Here is a 19,262-nt window from a genome sequence, read left to right on the forward strand (position 1 = left end):
GCGCCTGCCTTCTGTTTGACAGGCAGGTACGACGTGTAGAATTCTTTTGAGATACCTACTTCATATGTTCCCCGTCTCGTCGCCTCTGTCTGCCTGCCAGCCACTGTCATCACACTGATTCAGCACTCACAACGAGAGGCCCTTGACGCCATGTTCAAAGGCCACGAACGTCAGCGCGAGGCCGGCGTCTTGCCTGAGCAGCAGGCTCTGAACTCACAGCCTGCTATTGCGCAGAATGCCGCCACTGCCAGTTGTGAGGATCCAGCTCTCGCGCCAGGAGGAGAATCTGTTCGGGTCCTGAATCAGGATCCCGCGATGGAACCAAGATTGGACGATGCAACTCGTACCGGAACGGGCGACCAGTCGTCTTTAGGCACACGCCGTCCCCAGCAGCCTCGCGCCATGATTTCCGACGATGGGCCTGAGCATGTTGATGCCCACGCCAACGATGCTCCCACCGTGAGCCATGAACTTGCAGACCAAGCCGCCAACAAACCCCTTGAAGAGAAAGGATACGCCGAGATCAACCACGGAGAGATCGAAGTGAAGAATCTTGGCTGGAACACGGATAACGCAAACAACGTCCCTAGTCCTCTAGTCGGTGGCCTGTCAAATGAAGAGCTCTGGGTTCTGGTCCGCCGTTTTGACAAACAGCTGTTCCACGTCAAGGCTATCCCAGAGGCACCGTTGGCTGAGTTGGATCTGAATATTGCCGACGAGGAGGAATTTTCTCCTGATAAGTTGCGCTCTCACATTGAACGACTGTACATGACGGTACTCGTTGGCCTGTTTTCTTTCTGGAAACAGATCGTTCGCCTGCGATCGTGGCGCGAGTACCGGCGCACATCTGCCTTCCTGGCCGTCTACGGTGTCGCCTGGCTCTTCAATATCCTTCTTCCAACATTCCTTATCTTCCTGGGTACTCTAATTCTTTACTCACCAGCGAGGAGCTTCTGCTTCCCACCGGCACCTCCATCCCTCATCGACAGTTCTACTGGTGGCGTCAAGACGCCGTCGGCAGGCCTACTCGCCTCCGACGACTCCGTCACCGGTGCCCCTCAGCAGTTCCAAGGCGAGGCGGTTGAGAAAGAAGCCCACAGCTTCGTCACTAGCATCTCCTCGCTCGTCGTTTCCACGGCAGCGGGGAAGCAACCTCAAGGCGATCCTCCCCAAAACTCCTCCATGGACGCGAACCTCGAAGCTGCCCCGGACCCGGCTGACGTTGCTGAAGATATCGTTGACGCCAAGGATAAGACAGGCGGCGAAAAGCCGGGCACTCACGACAAGACGAAGAAACCCGTAACCCGCAACGTCTGGGACAAGGCGAGACCTGTGATGCATGGTATTGCCGATGTAAGTGTCTTGCTAAACCACCATCACCATTTAGCCTGATTGGACTTTTAGTTCGTCGATACATACGAGAGATTCGGCAACGCGCTTAGTCCTACAGCGCCATTCCACACACACAGGCCGCGTCTGATTCTCGCCAGCGTCTTGTTGCCCCTTTTCTTTGCCTCTTTGCTCGTGACTCCTCACATGGCGGCGAAGGGCTTCGGCTTTATCGTTGGCTTCAGCTTCTTCGGGGACCCGGTCATCCAGCGTGGCATTGCTTTTGTCGAAAGAAAGGTGCCAGATTGGCAGAAGTACATTGAATTGCGCAACACACTTCTCAAGGGTATCCCCACGAACGCTCAGCTTACCATCACCCTCCTCCGTATCGGTGAACGCAACAAGGCACCCCTACCCCCTCCGCCGCATTCCGACCAAGCTCCCGCCGATCAGCCGCACGAGACTGCCGGCGAAGGTCTCGAACATTTAGGTCGGTCATCATGACAGCGTATGAACCCATCAGTCCTAACATTGCTCCAAGGCGTAGACCAAGAAGAGATCGACGAAGCCGTGCAGCCCGACGAGGAGCTCCTTGCGCCTGCCGAGTCAGAGACGCCCGAAAAGAAGCAAAAGAAAGGGCACCGCATCGTCAACTTCATCAAGTCAACAGCCAAGGGCGGCATCAACACAACCCTCACTGCTAATAAGGTCAAGGCGAAAGTTGGCAGTCACCACGCCAAGGACAGGCTCGGCGTCGTAAAAAAGGTTGACCAGCCTGATCCGGCCAAAGGCCCCGTGCGCTTCCCAGCACGCTACGGTGGAAAGCGCGGTCACGCATACATCACAGCTACGGCAACGACGCCTGCTCTGAGCTGGACGTCAGAGAAGGAAGATGCGCATCCGAAGTGGAGCGTGACAGTCGGAGAGATTGCGGTACGTCCTTGTTTAGCTGTCTTGGTTCAACGTGCGTACAAGATGCTGACGTGGAATCCCGTACAGGAAATTCAGAAGCTTGGCGGTCTGGGCTGGAAGTCTAAGATTGTGGTTGGATGGGCGACCAACCGTGAAGTTGCAGACTCACTTCTCATTAAGGATGACATTGGCAACGAGTATCATCTTACTGCCATTGAGACCAGAGATGAACTCTTCAATAGGCTTGTTGCTATGGGATCGCAGATGTGGGAGGCTTGGTAATGGCAAAGACCGCAGACGAAGTGGTGCCAGGACATGGACACAGGTACCGAGCAACATATATCCGCGCGAGCGATGTGATATTTTTGGTTTCATTGATTTTGTAAACGTTTCTAAAGCAATCATCAGACCGAGCTCCAGTATTCTCTGTTGAACACGTCCTTCCCGCTTGTGTCGACCAGGCTGTCGATGATCCGGGCCCCACCTCGAGCTGGTTCTAGCTTTGGCCCACGGTGTGTCATATTCTGCCGGTACCCGGCCTTGTGTACAAGTCACCGTTCGGCCGAAACTCCATCCTTTCCCGCGGCGCGAGCCGCCCGGACCAGCCTTACTTTTTTCCATTGGGCCGATCTGGTTTCCTAATTAAGGGGGAAATGGACTGGGGAAAGAACAGACCAGATCGTCTCGCCGTTAAATACCCCTAGCATCAGATTGATAAACCTTGTACCACAGAAGAGGGGCTGTCCGGAAGACGTGAACTTGACTCAGCTTCATGACAACCTCTGGGCCTCATGTTACCTTACACAGATCGCTACATGAGACAAAAGGTCCGACGAAATATAGGGATGAGCATCGCGGTATAGGGTAACTACCGGTGGAGTGCTTGCATGGTGTGCTTGGAGGACTTTAGCCGGAGTCCGGGGTATGGATCGATTGGTCTGGCAGAATCCGGGTCGCATCGCGTTTGTCAGTGCATGCCGACACATGCATGGGCGATCACCATGCTACTTGCTGTTTTCCCCTTGCCGTCGGCACTGATGGCACTTGGTCTGCAATCCCGTGACAGGGCACGGGACGGGGGACTAAGCTTGTTTTTGAAGTGTTGGAAAACAGCCTATATTGCTTCTCCGCGAATATGGGGTAGTTCGGGGTACTAGCTCCTTTGAGGGTGTACCAAGCCGAGGGCTGTGGAAGTTCTACGTGAGTCGCGACACATGGAACTCGGGTGTATAAAAGGGCAAACAGACCTTCATCACCACATTGTTGGAAACACTCAAGCATAGTATTACGCTAGATCTATAGCACACACTACTTGCTTTCAACCATGGTCTCGTTTAGGTCTCTTCTTCTTGCCGCTTCGGCCTTGACCGCCGTACTGGGCCGTCCTTTCGACAACTTCGACGGACCTGATGTTAACATCACGGACGCTGGCGAGCTCCTTGAGAGACGGCAGGTGACTGCCAACTCGGAGGGCACCCACAACGGTTACTTCTACTCCTGGTGGAGTGATGGCGGCGGCCAAGTGACGTACACTATGGGCGCGGGAAGCCGATACTCCGTGACGTGGAAGGACACGGGCAACTTTGTCGGCGGCAAGGGTTGGAACCCCGGCACAGGCCGGTACGCAGTCAACCCACTCACCCTCCTCCAGACCACGACGCTGTGACTGACCTGCTCTGCCAGCACCATCAACTACGGAGGTTCGTTCAGCCCGCAAGGCAACGGCTACCTCGCCATCTACGGCTGGACCCGCAACCCTCTGATCGAGTACTACGTCGTCGAGTCCTACGGCACGTACAACCCCGGCAGCGGCGGCCAGCTTAAGGGCACCGTCACGACCGACGGCGGCACCTACAACGTCTACGTCTCGACGCGCACCAACCAGCCCTCCATCGACGGCACGCGGACCTTCCAGCAGTACTGGTCCGTACGCACCTCCAAGCGCGTCGGCGGCGCCGTCACTATGCAGAACCACTTCAACGCGTGGGCGCAGTTCGGCATGAACCTCGGCTCGCACTACTACCAGATTGTCGCGACGGAGGGGTACCAGAGCAGCGGCTCTTCGGACATTTACGTGCAGACGCAGTGTAAGTCACCGTGGGATCGGGGACCGGTGACATGACGAGACGCGATTTGCTAATATGTTTGGAACCAATTAGAAACGGCGATCTTATGGGAACCGAAAAACTTGGGTTGCTGGAAAGGGTGTGTAGACGTTAAAGAGAAGAGCGTCTGGCCTGTTGTACTGTGACACTGCGTACACCCGCGGCGGCTCTTGGATTTCTGCACGTTGCGCTCAATGACGAACCCACCAAAAAACACAGTGCCTTGACGAGCTTCCACTTTGATACGTGACGTTCGCCCCACCTGTGGCCGAAGTTCTTTTTTCTGTGCTGCTGGTCGACGCCCCCTTCATTCATCTGGGTGGGAAACGTACAAGCTTCGCTTTCATCCGATGCGAAAGAGGGGACAGTCCATGTGTTCTGACCCTACTCTGGCCGTTGAATCTGATTAAACTGGCTAGATGCAAAACATTACGTGGTTTCGGGCTCTCTATGAAACGTACGTCAGGTATGCTGGACGAAGTGCGTCGCGTCGCCGATGTGTAGCTGTCCATCGCTGTGCCGGCAGCCTGCAGGGTTCAGCGCGCGTACGAGATGGACTGCTCGACGATGTGATGCCAAACTATATCTGCAAAAGGATACAGTTAGCCTTCTTGCGCATCAGAGCGCAGCTATCATGCATGAGGTGCATCGAGGTGCATCACAAGATCCGCCCCCTGTTTGCGAAGAGAGCGAGCGCTTGTATGCAGTATTAGGGGATTGATTTCGGCGATACCTAGATATTCAGTTGTAGAGGTCTGCATATCTTTGTTCCGGGGCATGATCGCTGTCGCCAGCTTTGGAGCTTGTTTGTTGGAACTGACATCGACCGATCATCGTCATTCGAGCGGCGAGACTCCGAAACCCATGGCCAAAACAGGGTAACGGACATTACACAGCCTCGATCGAGGCCCAGGAACCGCAGCCGGCGGACTTTTTCTAGGTCGAGTATCGAATGGCTTTTGCTTGGCACGCGAGCGGAAGCCAAGTTTGACAGCTCGACCTGCGGCAAGGAGCTGCATCTCCGGATTCACGTGATGCACTGCTCGCGGTTGACGTCATGACGGCGGCGCATGCACGCGACAAGCTGCCAGGCCCAAATCGCTACTATTTGACGGTGTGTCTGGGCATTGGTCTCCCTCTGTGGACAGGACCTGGCTAGAGCAGCAGACAGACAAGATTGAGCTGCAACTGCACAAGACACGCACTCTCTATCAAATCGACGACGAAATGAGCGTGGCACTTCGTCGCGTCTGCTGCAGATGGCCTGACATCCGATCTACGACGTCCCTGACAGCCACTTGCCGACGGTCGCTGCCGTTGGTAGGATCAGCAACACCCTTCCGCCCAGGTGTTCCGGTTTCCCGGGACGCACGATACCAAGACAATGGCCGCGCGTTCTCTGTCTGCCGCGCCCTGCAGGCCCAGGGCATCGAACCAGACCCAGCCGCCAAGGCCAAGGACTTGAGCCACAAGGCTGTTCACGAGGAGGAGCAGGAGTTTAGCGAAGAGTTCGCCCGACGAAAACAGGCTCATCGCCCGTGGCACAGGGCTGGCAGCGAAGCGGAGCCGCCGAGCTCGTCGCCTGACCCAACGCACGGCGACAAGACTCGAGGTGAGCCAACAGAGAGGAGCTCGGTGATCATGCTTTCACGAAATACTGACTCCTTCCAGGGCGACTGCTCACTACACCGACGCGGCTGCTGAAGCTCATCCTGCCCCTCCCTCTGCACGCCGACAAGGCAGACCGAACCCTCAATGACGAAGACAAATCCGAGGCTGCCCTCGCGAGGGAGGAGCACGAGGAGATCCAGCCGCTCGCCCTGCTCATACACCCACACCAGCCGCTCTCGTACATTGAGCGTCTTCTGCAGGCCGAAGTCCCTCCCATCATCGACGGCAACGTGCAGCGTCCTCCCGCCATTTCGTTCCGCGCTGAAGCAGACCTCGGCGAGGACGAGAGCACGACGAAGAAGCCGTCGAAGAAGACGAAAAAGGGACAGATCAACGCGACGAAGAAGCCAGAAAAAGGCAACGTGTCGTCGTACTCGGGCCTCGGTCACGACGGGCCCGAGCGCGCGTCTTCGGAGGCGAACTGGGTCAAATGGAGCAGTAGCACAGAGATTGGCGACTTTATCCGCGACGCGGCGCGCGGGCGCGAGTTCGCCGTCGCCATTGAAGGGTACGACAAGGAGCTGCGGGTGGCGGTACCGAGCTTCAACGACCGGACGTACTACATGCGGGTGCGGCTGCGCAAGATGTCGCGGCGCGTCGAGTCGCAGGCCAAGATCAAGCAGGACTGCGACGAGCTGGCGCACAAGGCGGTGCACCGGATCGCGCAGGGCGGCTTCGCCATGCTGCTCGGTTGGTGGGGGACCGTCTACTACGTGACGTTCCACACGGACGCCGGCTGGGACCTCGTCGAGCCCGTCACGTACCTCGTGGGTCTGACGACCATCATGGGCGGCTACATGTGGTTCCTCTACGTCAGCCGAGAGCTGAGCTACAAGGCGGCGATGAAGGTCACGCTGTCGAAGCGGCAGGAGGCACTGTACGCGGCGCGCGGGTTCAACTACGAGAAGTGGGAGGGGCTCGTGGACGAGGCCAATGCGCTGCGCCGCGAGATCAAGATGGTGGCCAACGAATACGACGTCGACTGGGATGAGATGGTGGACCTCGGTGGGGAGGAGGTCAAGGAGGTGCTCGAGGAGGAGAAGGAAAAGAAGAAGAAGAAGAACAGCGGCAAGAAAGAAGACGAGGAGGAAGACGAGGATGACGACGAAGACGATGCTGAGCGCCAGCCGAAGCGGTCTGGTGAGAAGAGCGGCACCAACGGCAAGGAAAAGCAAGGCGAGCGGGACTGATCCCGTTGCTGTGCTGCCGCTCGTCGTTCCTTTTCCCTTTCTTGGCACAGGCGAGACAGGTGCACAGCATCTGGCGCACCGCTTTCGCGTAGCGGGCTCGCAAGAGGCGGTTGGGCTGTACGAGTAGGGGACCAAGACATTGTGATCATTCCTGGTTTGAGCGCGGCGTCGGCATTTGATCACATGGACACGTAGACGTATACATAGGTGCTGTTTTATTGCGCATGATGTTTTACAAGATGTTATTCGGCTCTTGGTGACTTGACTTCACTCGAAGATGAGAAATGATCTGCCAGTAGTCAGATCGGACTGTGGGCTGTTTGGTAGGTACGGTCTTGTCTCAATGCTGCAAATCGTAGAGTGATAAATGTCAAAAGTGGCGGTTGTCATGATGCGACGAGTAAAGCTCAGGGCGACCCTTTCCTTAGGCGCCGAGCTTCCAGCCTGGGTCTGTGCCAAAGAGGTAGGAGGCACCCACGCTGAAGGCGGGGTTCACTGCAGCAGACACGGAAGCAGACACCAACAGCACAGCACACAGCAGCACACAGCAGCACGCAGCGGGCAACCACCACCAGCAATCAGGCCACTTGCGCTCGCTTCGCGCCTGCCTGTCAGAGCCCCGTTGGGGCAAGGCAGCCAAACATTCCCATGTTGCTCACGCATGCAGCTCGACCTAGCTGCCCCCATCTTTCTCCTGCCCCTCTGCCCTCTGCCCTCTGCCCCTCCATCATCTCTCTCCTCCAACCACCATCTCCCCGTTTGTCAGAATCTCCCCATCACGAGATGGACTGATCGCCAGTGGTCCGTCTAGAGAGCTTCCTGGAATCATTCTACTTGCCTCTCGGCCTTCAATGGCCTTGAGCCGAGCTGATCTCCCCTCCGAGCATCACCCCCCTTAGTGCTATTTAGGTCTTGAAATCCTCCAAGGTCCATCCGTCCATCCCCAGTTCAAGGCGAGCTCGTCTGCTTGCTCCTTGCTGCCCACAGCTCCTCTCTCGATCTGGTCGACCCCGCCATCAGGCCCCCCTCCTCTTCATCCCCCCCTTCCCCCACCGACCGAACGCCGGGTCCCGACCGAGCTACCGCCAGCGACCGAGCGCCCGTCACCGAGCTCGAAACCGAAGCCGACACCCCGACATCCCGGCACCCGGCACCACGCACCGAGCACACGCTTCAAATATACCGTCGTCAAACCCGAGCCATGGCCCCTCCAACCATGCTTCACCTGCCGGACGGCCAGAACTTTACCGTCACCCCGGTCTTCTCTGGCCTCTTCTTCAAGTCCCACGAGCGGAATACACACCACAATGCCTTTCCCATCGGTTGGACCGTCGTGCTCAACACCGAAGACGACCTCGCGCCTGGTGAGACGGCCGATCCTGATGACGAAGACGAGCTGATCCGCAGGCGCCGCATTCACGCCTGGAAGAAGCCTACCTTGCAGAATGACAACCTCTTCATCTCCTCCATCTCGAACCCTTCGAGCAGCGACTTCAAGCCTGCCGCGAGTCCGACAAGGCAAATCGCCATGATGCTTTGGGTCACCCTGTACTGGTACTTCCACCAGCCTGAGCCCCAGCCGTACCTCACGACCGAGGCGTCAAAGCACACACCCGAGGGCGCGAGGCCCAAGGGCGAATGGCGCATCAATGTCAAGCGGGATGGCGTCTTTCGCGGCCGCAACCTCATCCCCAAGCTCGAGCGAATGGGCCTCATCGCCAACATGAATTCGGCCGTCGGCACGAGCATCGACGACAATGGCGACGAGTGGACCCAGATGTTTGTGTCCCGTCGCGCCTTTTGGCAGATCCCTGGCCGTCTCTTCCTCTTCACCCTCCAGCGCAACCCGGGCTCCTCGTTCCCCGGCTCCCCCGCTGGCAGCCGGCCCGGGTCGCCCAACATGGCCGACTCGCGGCCGCACTCGCAGATCTTGACGCCCACACACTCGCCTTTGCCCTCCCTCAGTCGCCTCGAGGCCGACCTGCCAGGCGCGCCCGTGGCCATGAACCTCGGCGGCCTGGCTCCAAGCTTTCCCATCGGGCCCTTCTCGTCCACCTCTCACCTGCCGACCTACTACCCTCCCGCACCCATGACGTACACGATGACGAACGGCACCCGCCATCCCCTGCGGCCCAAGCCGCCGCGCATGGGTGAGGTTTTCTACACGCGCTTCGTCCCGAGCCAGGGCCAGTACCTTTCCTTCCGCGTCGCGTCCCTGGCGCCCAAACCTGTCCCGTACCTGGGCCCCGTCGGCTCCTCGCCACCCGATCATCCTCACCTGCTGACCCTTTCCGACACGGCTCTCATGCAGCTGTGGCTGACGAATCCTCGCGTCTCTGCGTTTTGGGGCTCATACACGCCCAACTTTCTCAGCGATGCCCTCTCGTCGCGTCACTCGTTTCCCGTCATTGGAATGTGGGACGGCGTGCCCTTTGGCTACTTCGAGATCTACTGGGTCAAAGAGGACGTGTTGGGCCGGCATCTTGGCGGCGGCGTCTGTGAATGGGATCGTGGACTGCACGTGTTTGTGGGTGAGGAATGGGCACGTGGAAGAGTCCCCGCGTGGTTGTCGAGTCTGATACACTGGTGTGTCACGGAGGATTACCGGACCATGAGTGTGTGCTTTGAGCCGCGCATCGACAATCAGAGGTATGTCTCGTCTTCATTTCGCTGGCCAAACAGGCGACTGATGTGTCGTCGTAGGTTCATTCAGCTGCTCCAGCAGTCACACTTTGCAAGAGAGCGGGAAGTTGCCCTGCCGCACAAACAATCTGTGTATATGCGTCTCGGCAGAGAGGCGTGGGAGGGCCCTGCATTGTGATAAAAGGATGTTGCGTGTTTGCGCCAAATCCTCGAACTCGAGTGTTGGTAACGTGAAAAGCCCCGTAACTTGGTTGAAATGCGCTTTTGGAACAAATGGGACTTGGGGGGCGGGCGGGCGGGCCTGGCGCCACCTCGAGGTTCAGGGCAAATGCCAGTCCGAGCGCTTCCTTTCCCCAGACTGGCTGGGCCAGCAGGCGACGACAGAGCCTATGCCAAGAAGCGGAAGCAAGCGGAACGAGCTCCTAGCCTGTCCGATTGACATGGGACACGCAATGGCCCTCAGATCAACAAGTGACGATCACTAAGAATGTCCGACACAGGGCAATTTCTACGCTCCAGCGCTTTTGTGGCTCGAGCTTTCGTGGCTCGAGGCTGTGTAGGGCGTTTGCGCGGTGCAACGTCTCTGGCCTCTGGCATGTCGGACACGACTAGCAGGAGGCCCGGATAAAGTCAAAATGGTCACACAGAACTCCTCCAACACCGAGCGCTCGGGTCGAAGCGGCACGCTCGTACGTATTCGCAGAAACCGTCTCCGGATAGCAGGCCGACGGAGGGGGGTGTTCCCGGACGTGGGTGCAGGGATCATGACCTAATTTTCATCGCTCTTCTGCCCTCTTGAACAGTCGCATCTGGGACTTGGTTCGTTGCAACGGCGGATACCGGGGTGGCTCTTAAGGTTCGGCTGATCATCATACTAAGAGGCAAATGGGGTATCGAGCGCGGCTGAGACCATCTCTGAGGTCCCCCGGCCCTCAGGCTAGCTGTCTTTGCGCTGGGTTGTCTACTATGGCTCGCAAGTTTGAACACTCTCGGCCGGCAAACCCCCTCTTGGGTCTTGGGGAATCGCAGATGAAAAAAAAAGTCTCATACCCGTCCATCGGTGACCTGAGTCGCGCGCACTTACATCGCTGTGATCCTAACCAGTCTAGTCTGCACGACAGCTACTACATACGAGGGAAGTCGCTCCTCCTGCCTGCGGGAATCGTTGGCAGCTCTTGAACCTTCAAGGCTTCATTTATTCCTCGTGACAGACGATGCGCCACGTCATTCGTTACCTTGAGTAGGATCAAGCGATGATGAACAAGGTACCTGTTTGTCACTCACAATATGTCTCGTAGAGTTTTGCTCGGCTTCTGAGCGGTGAGCAAATGAAATGTGCTCTCCAGCCCCAATGCCCACCCCTCTAGGCTCTTTAAGCTCGACCGCACTTGTAATGGTGACAATGAACGAACAGAAGCTAGGCAGGGCTGGGCTAGGCTCCATCTGGGTGTCTCTCTCTCTCTCTCTCGTGCCTCACCTGGTGATTGGAAGTTCCAAAAGAGATGACCAGTTGCGCGGGTCACTGTCACAGCGAGCACCCATGACTAGCATCCATGTTACCCTCGTCCCTCCTCGAGTGTGCGTCGGCCAAAGAACGGACGGAGCCCTTTTTGGTGCCTTTTTCTCATCCCTCAGCATTCATCTTATGGCACTCGCCCGCCGTTGATGTTTCCACAAGCGTGTCTCCTCTCCGACCAAACCCTCTGGGGCCTCTCTCGCTGAAATCGAGCATCAAGCCTGGAACAGCCGAAAAACAACGCTTGACGGCGGTTCCACCACTCCGCCGACTCGCGCACGTCCACATACCTACGACAATCCTAGGGTCCCCTACGGCGTAGGTCCCCTTTCGCTGGCGCAGAGTTCAGCATTGACTACTGCCATCTTGAGCATCTGGTGGCGTCGTATCTTGCCGAGTCTACCGCCCCCAGCGCCTGGTCCTGGGCTCAGGGCCGTGCTGCTACCTGTGAGACTGGTTCATGACCTGCGCAGATCGCAAGGAAGAACGGCGCAAACGAAAAGCCGTCTACCGTCTCCTCGCTACACAGCAAAAAAAAAAAAGAAGTCGCCCGCCCGTCCTCTCTCCAACCAGAGCAGTCGTCAACCCCGGACTGATCCCCGACCTGTCCCTCCCTTTCCCGCTTGGGGCGTTTGCTTGTTTCTTGTGGCTGTCAACCCGTCACTTTTTTTTTGTTTTGTTTTCCTACGTCTTATCCGCGGAACCTACCACGTCCATCCCGGTCGGCACTCACCTGGGGTCCCCAATTGCCCTTAACAAGGTTGTGCTCCCCCCCCCCTGGCCAGTTTCTCTGAACCCATCCTCCCTCGTCCAGCGACTATAACACTCTAAGCGGCCTCCCTTTTCAATCCCATGGCGACGGTCTAGAGAAGTATCGTCGTCCCCGTTCCCCGTCCCTTCGCCCTTTGCGAGCGCATGCCGCAGATCATGGTGACGCCTCATCCGTCGCCTGAGCCTCCGCCACTCCTCCCCTCCTCCACCGACGACGCCGCCGCCTCCCCTCCGCCTCGCGACAGGCGGCGCCCGTGATGAAGACTCTGATTCCTCCACACTTCGTCCTCGAGGAGGTCTCCCGCTACGATATCATCATCGCCTCACTCGCCCTCGGCTTCACCATTGGCTTTGGCTGGCTGACGACGTGGACGGCCGCGAAGCAGACGAAACATGTGTGGCGCCGTCACGGTATGCGCGTCTGGCGCAATGCCTATGTGTGGATGATCTGGCTCGAGATTGCCGTCTGCCTCGTCTTTGCCATTATCTGTTTCCTGTATCTGCTGCATGTTATACCCCCTAGGTACGTTGCCTCCAATCTTGGCCCTGTTTTGGTTTGTCCATTTTCGTTGTACATTTGGTATTGCAGGGGTTCAGTCCTGGTGTTTGTGACTGCCGCTGCATCCTGCGGCTACGGGGGTGCGATGCATGTGAGAAGAATACACAAGGCTGACCGTCACTCCAGCTTTGCATTTTACTTTACCATCTGTGGGTGAACCCTCCCCGATCCCGTCATCGTCATGTGTTGGCTTGGCAGACAGAAAGCAAAGCACTAACACGGGCCTCCCCCTTGCCAGTGACCATGTGGGCGCTCCAGGTCCAGTTCCTGCTCCAGATCATCGTCAACCGATGCGCCATCCTCATGACGGACCCCAACAGGGCCTCGCGCCTGAAATGGGGCATCGCCGCCCTCATCACCCTCGTCAACATATCCGTCTACTGCATCTGGATCCCCGCGCGCCTGCAAATCTCGGAGCGCTACGTCCACATCAACGAGTGGTGGGACCGCTGCGAGAAGGGCATCTACCTCACCGTCGACGCCATGCTCAACTTTTACTTTATCCACATTGTCAAGAAGAACCTCATCATGCACGGCCTCACCAAGTACCGCTCCCTCGTCCGCTTCAACATGTTCATCGTCGGCTTCTCCCTGAGCATGGACGTCTTTATCATTGGCATGATGAGCCTTGGCAACTCGTTTGTGTACATGGTACGTGCTGCTGCTGCTGCTGCTGCTGCTGCTACTCCGGCGGTAGTATCGAGTCACTCGCTGTCTTCGAAGGCTAACACGATCCCCTTCTAGCAAGTGCACCCCCTCGCCTACATTGTCAAGCTCAACATTGAAATGTCCATGGCCGATCTCATCGGCAAGATTGCGCGCAACCGCAACTGCGGCGTCATCGCCGAGGGCACCTTTACCGAATCGCTCGACTCGAGCGGCGGCGGCGTCCGGACGGCGTCGAGCATGACCGACGACGTCGAGGCCGACCTCGACCAGACCTACCGGCGTCGCGTGCGCGTCAGCACGCCGCACGGGCAACAGCACCAGAACGGCGTCACGCTCGAGCTGACGGACATTGTGGCCGCCGCGGCCGCGACCGCCGGCCAGCTGCCGCCGCTGTCGCCGAGCGAGGCGGGGTACTCGCCGCCGCCGGCGACGGGCAGCAGGACGTTCTCGTTCAACTCGAGGACGGGCATGCTGTACGAGGTGCCACCCGCGCCGAGGGAGACGTACGTCGCGTTTGGCCTGGGCCGGGACGGCGAGACGAGGTCGGCGGCGGGCGCGTATAGCCTGCAGGTCGTCGAGGAGGAGGGCAAGCGGCACGTCAGGGGCGGCTTGCGCGGGGAGAGGAGGGATTGGGGGGACAGACGCTGGAGCATAGGGAGGCCGAGGGATCGAGACGGGGGGAGGGGGAGGAAGAAGAGGTGGTACGATAGGTGGGGGACGGCACCGAGGAGATCGCCGGACTGATTGCACGCACAATGATACCCAAACTATTCCACTTTGTTCAAGCTCCCCCCCCCCCCCCTCTTCTCTGTCTGCTACCATGTTATTGTGTGTATGTGTGTATCTGTGTGCCGCCTGAGGTATGTACCGAGGAGCCCAAAGAGTAAGAATACGTGCTATGAAGGACACAACCCAATGTGGCTCGGAACCGAAACGTTGGGACATTCCCTTGTTGGGTTTGTCATCTATGCGATCCTTGAAGACTTGGCATCCAGGCACCATCTCTGCTTCTGCTGCGGCGCAGACTTGGCAGACGATGAACGAGGCTGAGGAGTCGTCATTTCTGCCAGACTCGGCGAGGTGCGTAATTGCTGTCAAGCCACAGCTTCAGCTTGGTTCCGGCATTGAAGTGCGGGAAATCCACCACGGTGTCCCAGTGACCATCTCGCCCATCAGTGCTCCCCGCCTTGAATCTGCAGACTCGAATTGATCCAGCCTTACAGCCAAGTCCTCGGTCGCGCGCCGGACCTGCTTGGGGGCCTGGCAGCCTCAGAATGTACCCACTCATCAAGTCGGCACAGATGACCCGAGTGTCTTGTGTAGACCATGCGGACTGGGAAATTCTTCATCTACCCCCCAATGCACTGTCGAAGCTTAAGCCGGCCCCGCGAGTCAGGAATCTGTGTACGAGGAGCCGGACGAACCCCGAGTAGCGGTCCTTCCGTTGGAGACAGGACAAAACCACCTGGAACCTCCAACGCCACGTGTGCGACGCGATCTGGCCCCATACGCCACCGTCTAGACGACTATGGCACGGGTGATTGGGTTGAAGGGAGGGGGGGCTGCTTTCTGTTCACTACAAAGTTTCGTGTTTATAAACTGTTGCAGTGCCCAGAGCTTTTCACAGAATGAGGCGTGTCTGAGCGTATTCAGAGTTGTACTCGGGCCTCTTGGCACCTCGACACGTTTGACCGTCTGTGTTGCTTTGCAATGACGGTGGTGTTTTGTCACGCTGACTCGAGGCAGCCGGACCAAACTCTGGCTCCGACGGATGTTGCGTTGCAGTCGGGCTTTGGCCGCGAATGGGGATCACACCTGCCTGCCTTCTTGTTTCGACTCAAGCGGGTGCCCGAACACCGACATCCGTCTTGGGACAATCGTCGTCATGTCAACTTCAACGTCCGGCTTCATCGTCTCGGTTCTGCCCCTCGCAAGTTTAAGAGCCCTTGCCGTTGTAAGTCACACGTTGCAGGACGGAGTTGCTTGTCATGTCCGCCTGAGCTGACAAGTCGTTGTTTGCAATTTCTTCTAAAAAGTGCTTGGAGTGATCCTTCAAAATTGCCCAGGAGGGGCACTCTCGTCTTGGGACGTGCCCTAAAGCCGAGGATGAGACAGGCTTCAAGGTTGTAATCTTTACGAGCGGAAACCCTCTCACTCGTTGGAGATCATTCAGGTACAGTTTTCTTCTTCGGTGAATACCTCAATCGCTTAGAGAAAGTTTCTATTCGGGCCAAAAGTATATGCTATAGATTCTGCGGTGGCTTCTGGAACCGAGAATACCGTTCCTCTCACAGCGGCCAGGAACTCGCCGAGTTGGCGTAGGAGCTAGTAGCACGCATTTGCCTAGCCTCATCGCTGCTTAGTGCTTCTGGGAAGCATTTCTAATGGATAAGAAATTTTTGTTAAGCAGGCCTCGTAAATCCAGCAACAGCCAGAGGTTTCCTTGGTCGGCCCTGCAATTTAGCCCTAGGGCGTTTGCACCGCTCCGCAGCCACTGTTTTCCCCCTCAAACCGGTGATGCACGATTGGGATTACTCAACAACTGTAGATTGATACCCCACGAGCCTTTGAACGTCGTGCTTAGGGCTGGGGGCCAAGTCTTACAACTATAGGCAGCATACAGACGGGGCTGACTATACATCTGTACCGCCAACACTTACTACCAAGTCCCTCACGGAACAACTTTGACGGCCAATTGCTCAGCATCGGGCAGATCTCCTTCTTTGACCAGAGCGGAAACCAATCATACAGAGGATAGCCGATAACGTAGTGCCTAAATGGGTGAAGCAACCCCACCTCCAAGTCATAACGTTATGAGGCAGTCTCTTGACTGATTAATACACATGACGCCAAGTGGATTACATCCCGCATGCATGTCGCTGTTGACGTTGATGACGAGCGGTATAAAAAGAAAATCGAAATATCGCGGAGTTTCAATCTCAGGACTCCCAGATCCCTCCCTTCGCCTCGTCATCCACTTCACTACAGTTTCTTTATTCAGAATGAAGGCCATCGTCGTCACTTCCCCAGGGCAGGCCAGCCTTGTCACTGATCGGCCTCTCCCCAAACCAAGGGACGAGTACATGCTAGTCAAGACGGTTAGTGTCGCCCTCAACCCGACCGACTGGGTGCACATTAAGCACATCGCCGACGCTGGTTCTCTCATTGGCTGCGACTATGCTGGAATCGTCGAAGAGGTCGGCACTGGCATCAAAAAGCCTTTCAAGAAGGGCGATCGCGTTTACGGGTTTGTCCACGGCGGCAATTCGGTCCAGCATGAGGATGGCGCGTTTGCCGAGTACATCATGGTCAAGGGCGATGTCAGCAACATCATCCCCGACAACCTGAGCTTCCAAGAGGCGGCCACGCTGGGGGTCGGTGTAGCAACTGTCGGCCAGAGCCTGTATCAGAGCCTGAAGTTGAACCTGCCGACCGCACCGATCACCAAGCCCGTCCCTCTCCTCATCTACGGCGGATCCACGGCTACTGGCACGCTCGCCATCCAGTTTGCCAAGCTCTCCGGGTACCAGGTCATTGCGACGGCATCACCCCACAACTTTGATCTGCTCAAGTCCCTTGGAGCCGACGCTGTCTTCAACTCTCGAGACTCCGCAGCTGGTGAGGAGATCCGCAAGTTCACCAACAACAATCTGAAACTGGTCCTTGACACGATTGCCACCGAGTCCGCTGCCAAGTTCTGCGACGACGCCATTTCCACTGAAGGCGGAGACTACTCTTCTCTTCTCGCGATCAAGATTGAGAGGGAGAATGTCAAGGATCGCTGGACCCTTGGATACACCATCTTTGGCGAAGACTTTGAGGCTTTCGGCTCGTGGAAGGCAAGCCAGGAGGACAGGGCTTTTGCCGAGAACTTTTTGCCGCTTGCGGATAACCTCTTGGCCGAAGGCAAGGTTAAGGTGCACAAGCCCAAGGTTCTGCCTGGCGGACTGGGCGGCATCCTGGAAGGCCTCAAGCTACTGGAAGACAAGAAAGTCAGCGGCGAGAAGCTGGTGTTCAACATTGATGAGAAGGCTTGAGTCTTTGTGAGCCGTGCGGGAGAGGATCTGGGTAGCAGGTAGCGCAGGTCGATGAAATAAGTTTTCGTTTGGTTCATAAGCGGTGTCGGGATTCTTCTTAATCCTATGTGAACACATGCGTGTGGTTGTTCTTTGACGTCGAGCGGTATACACGGTATACACAGAATCCTCGTCCACATCACCCAAGTGACAAAGAACCTCCAACGTCAACATAGCGATGTACCAACATCATGGGTTGTCAATTTACAGAACCTAAAATTCATGAAGATTGAGTGCATGCCGAATGCTAGAGAAGCCCAAGAACGCCCCGCACCAGTCCAATACCATACAGACGTCATAATTCATACATGTTTCAACCGCACATGGATGAGGCCAGAACATAGTCGCCGCTGGCAACCTGCCTCCACGTGCTCGTCACCGTGGCCTGCTGTACCTTCATCTTGACGGTACCGTCACGCGCCGGCGGCCCGTGGCTGCGGTAAAGAGTGACGTCGTAGACAACGGCGACAGCCATGAGACCAATTTCAACAGTGTACGACTTATGTATCCTGTAGCTCAGAGGTCCCTCGCAGTCCTCGAGGGCCTCCTCTAGAGTGGGCTCCGTCTTGGGACCTCTGGGGTTCTTGTCGCCGAAGAGGAGGTAGTTGGACACGACGGCATCCTTGCCCATGTACTTGAAGGCGCTGGAAGGCTTGTCGCAGAGAGCGCGCCAGAAGAGCGTCTCGCCCTCCATGGCGGCCTTGAAGTTGCGCTCCTTGATGGTGTTGGGGCGGTCACCCTCTTCCTCGTCGTCCTCCTCATGCTGTTGGATGCGCTCCTCTCGCTTCCGAGAAACATTGACGTCATTGTCAGAGTCGTCCTCGCTGTCGCCGTGACCGCTGTCGCGGCGTGAGTGCTTTCGGCGACTGGACTTCTTCTTGTCCTTCTTGTCCTTCTTGCCATTGTAGGCCTTGGTGAGAGAGTCGCCGGCGCGTCGGGCAAGCTGCTTGCCCATGTCATCATTGTCGTGGTTCTGTTCGCCCATGAAGGGCTCTTTGCTGTTCAGTCCGTGCGGGGACTTGTCCGTGGTGAGACCGAGCATAGAAGGCATCTTGAAAACTGTGAGATGGAATCGAGTTGCTGGATGGGGGTTGGATTGAAATTCGTGGAATCTGGATATGTCGGGTTGACGACTGCGATGGATGAGGAAACAATGCTCCAGATGCACGGCAAGGACGGGGAGAGGCTCTTGAAGAAGCAGCACAGCAACGCGTCAGAGGCCCATGATGTACCACATACTCGGCCGTGCTGCCAGGATTGCTGCCCATCCCGGGGCTCGACAAACTTGTTTACAGCTGGGTCAAGGCCCAGGATTCGTGGTCATATTGAGTCGATTGGTTCTGGATTTTGACGTCATGCCCGCTGATGTCAGTGGTCGTTAGTGGCGCCACAACCGTTGGCCGAAATGACGTATCCGCAGTGGGGTCCAGGGTTAGGGTCGCATCGATCGGTCCAACGTCGCATCCCGTCGGCTTGGACCCCATATCATCATATCATGTCGAGGCTGGACCCTGGCTCTGCTTCCAATAAAGGTCAACTGGCAGCAACCTGGGTCGAAACCTGGGTCGACAAGCTCACGATAACCGTGTTCACATCGCTTCCAGCCTCACATTATTGATGCAACTCAAGCGCGCACAGTTGTTCTTATTCCTCGTCCTCCGGATTGCGATCAGCTGCAGCTTGATTGGCTCAGGTAATGAGGCACCAAGATAAGGACGGACCAGCATCGCACATCGCTTCATCATCTGTCCAACACTTCCTTTCCCACACATACGACCATACCTACTGGAAAGCTCGGGATCCCGTCCGCTCTCCCATCGA

At 57.1% G+C, this 19,262-nt stretch overlaps 6 protein-coding genes across 6 annotated transcripts; 5 read left to right on the forward strand and 1 right to left on the reverse strand.

The window, feature by feature from the left end:
• Nucleotides 1–150: 150 nt before the first annotated feature.
• Nucleotides 151–2,523, forward strand: D7B24_003367 (uncharacterized protein; the record flags this gene model as incomplete). The annotated part of the gene is made up of 4 exons (XM_028637558.1): nt 151–1,353; nt 1,405–1,819; nt 1,871–2,262; nt 2,329–2,523. 4 exons carry the CDS (start codon nt 151–153, stop codon nt 2,521–2,523), a joined length of 2,205 nt encoding a protein of 734 aa, XP_028490677.1.
• A 1,042-nt stretch (nt 2,524–3,565) lies between these two features.
• D7B24_003368 (uncharacterized protein) lies at nt 3,566–7,207 on the forward strand (the record flags this gene model as incomplete). Its single annotated transcript, XM_028637559.1, has 4 exons — nt 3,566–3,861; nt 3,925–4,328; nt 5,518–5,958; nt 6,018–7,207. The coding sequence occupies 4 exons, from the start codon at nt 3,566–3,568 to the stop codon at nt 7,205–7,207; spliced, it is 2,331 nt and encodes a 776-aa protein (XP_028490678.1).
• Nucleotides 7,208–8,408: 1,201 nt separating this feature from the next.
• On the forward strand, nt 8,409–10,028 carry D7B24_003369 (uncharacterized protein; the record flags this gene model as incomplete). The annotated part of the gene is made up of 1 exon (XM_028637560.1): nt 8,409–10,028. The coding sequence occupies one exon, from the start codon at nt 8,409–8,411 to the stop codon at nt 10,026–10,028; it is 1,620 nt and encodes a 539-aa protein (XP_028490679.1).
• Nucleotides 10,029–12,394: 2,366 nt separating this feature from the next.
• D7B24_003370 (uncharacterized protein) lies at nt 12,395–15,687 on the forward strand (the record flags this gene model as incomplete). Its single annotated transcript, XM_028637561.1, has 5 exons — nt 12,395–12,660; nt 12,823–12,845; nt 12,935–13,347; nt 13,441–13,962; nt 15,667–15,687. 5 exons carry the CDS (start codon nt 12,395–12,397, stop codon nt 15,685–15,687), a joined length of 1,245 nt encoding a protein of 414 aa, XP_028490680.1.
• Nucleotides 15,688–16,367: 680 nt separating this feature from the next.
• On the forward strand, nt 16,368–17,402 carry D7B24_003371 (uncharacterized protein; the record flags this gene model as incomplete). The annotated part of the gene is made up of 1 exon (XM_028637562.1): nt 16,368–17,402. One exon carries the CDS (start codon nt 16,368–16,370, stop codon nt 17,400–17,402), a length of 1,035 nt encoding a protein of 344 aa, XP_028490681.1.
• Nucleotides 17,403–17,754: 352 nt separating this feature from the next.
• D7B24_003372 (uncharacterized protein) lies at nt 17,755–18,492 on the reverse strand (the record flags this gene model as incomplete). The annotated part of the gene is made up of 1 exon (XM_028637563.1): nt 17,755–18,492. One exon carries the CDS (start codon nt 18,490–18,492, stop codon nt 17,755–17,757), a length of 738 nt encoding a protein of 245 aa, XP_028490682.1.
• Nucleotides 18,493–19,262: the final 770 nt, after the last annotated feature.

Source organism: Verticillium nonalfalfae, assembly GCF_003724135.2.
Source record: "Verticillium nonalfalfae strain VnAa140/NRRL 66861 chromosome Unknown scaffold_195, whole genome shotgun sequence".
NCBI classification, from domain to species: Eukaryota; Fungi; Ascomycota; class Sordariomycetes; order Glomerellales; family Plectosphaerellaceae; genus Verticillium; species Verticillium nonalfalfae.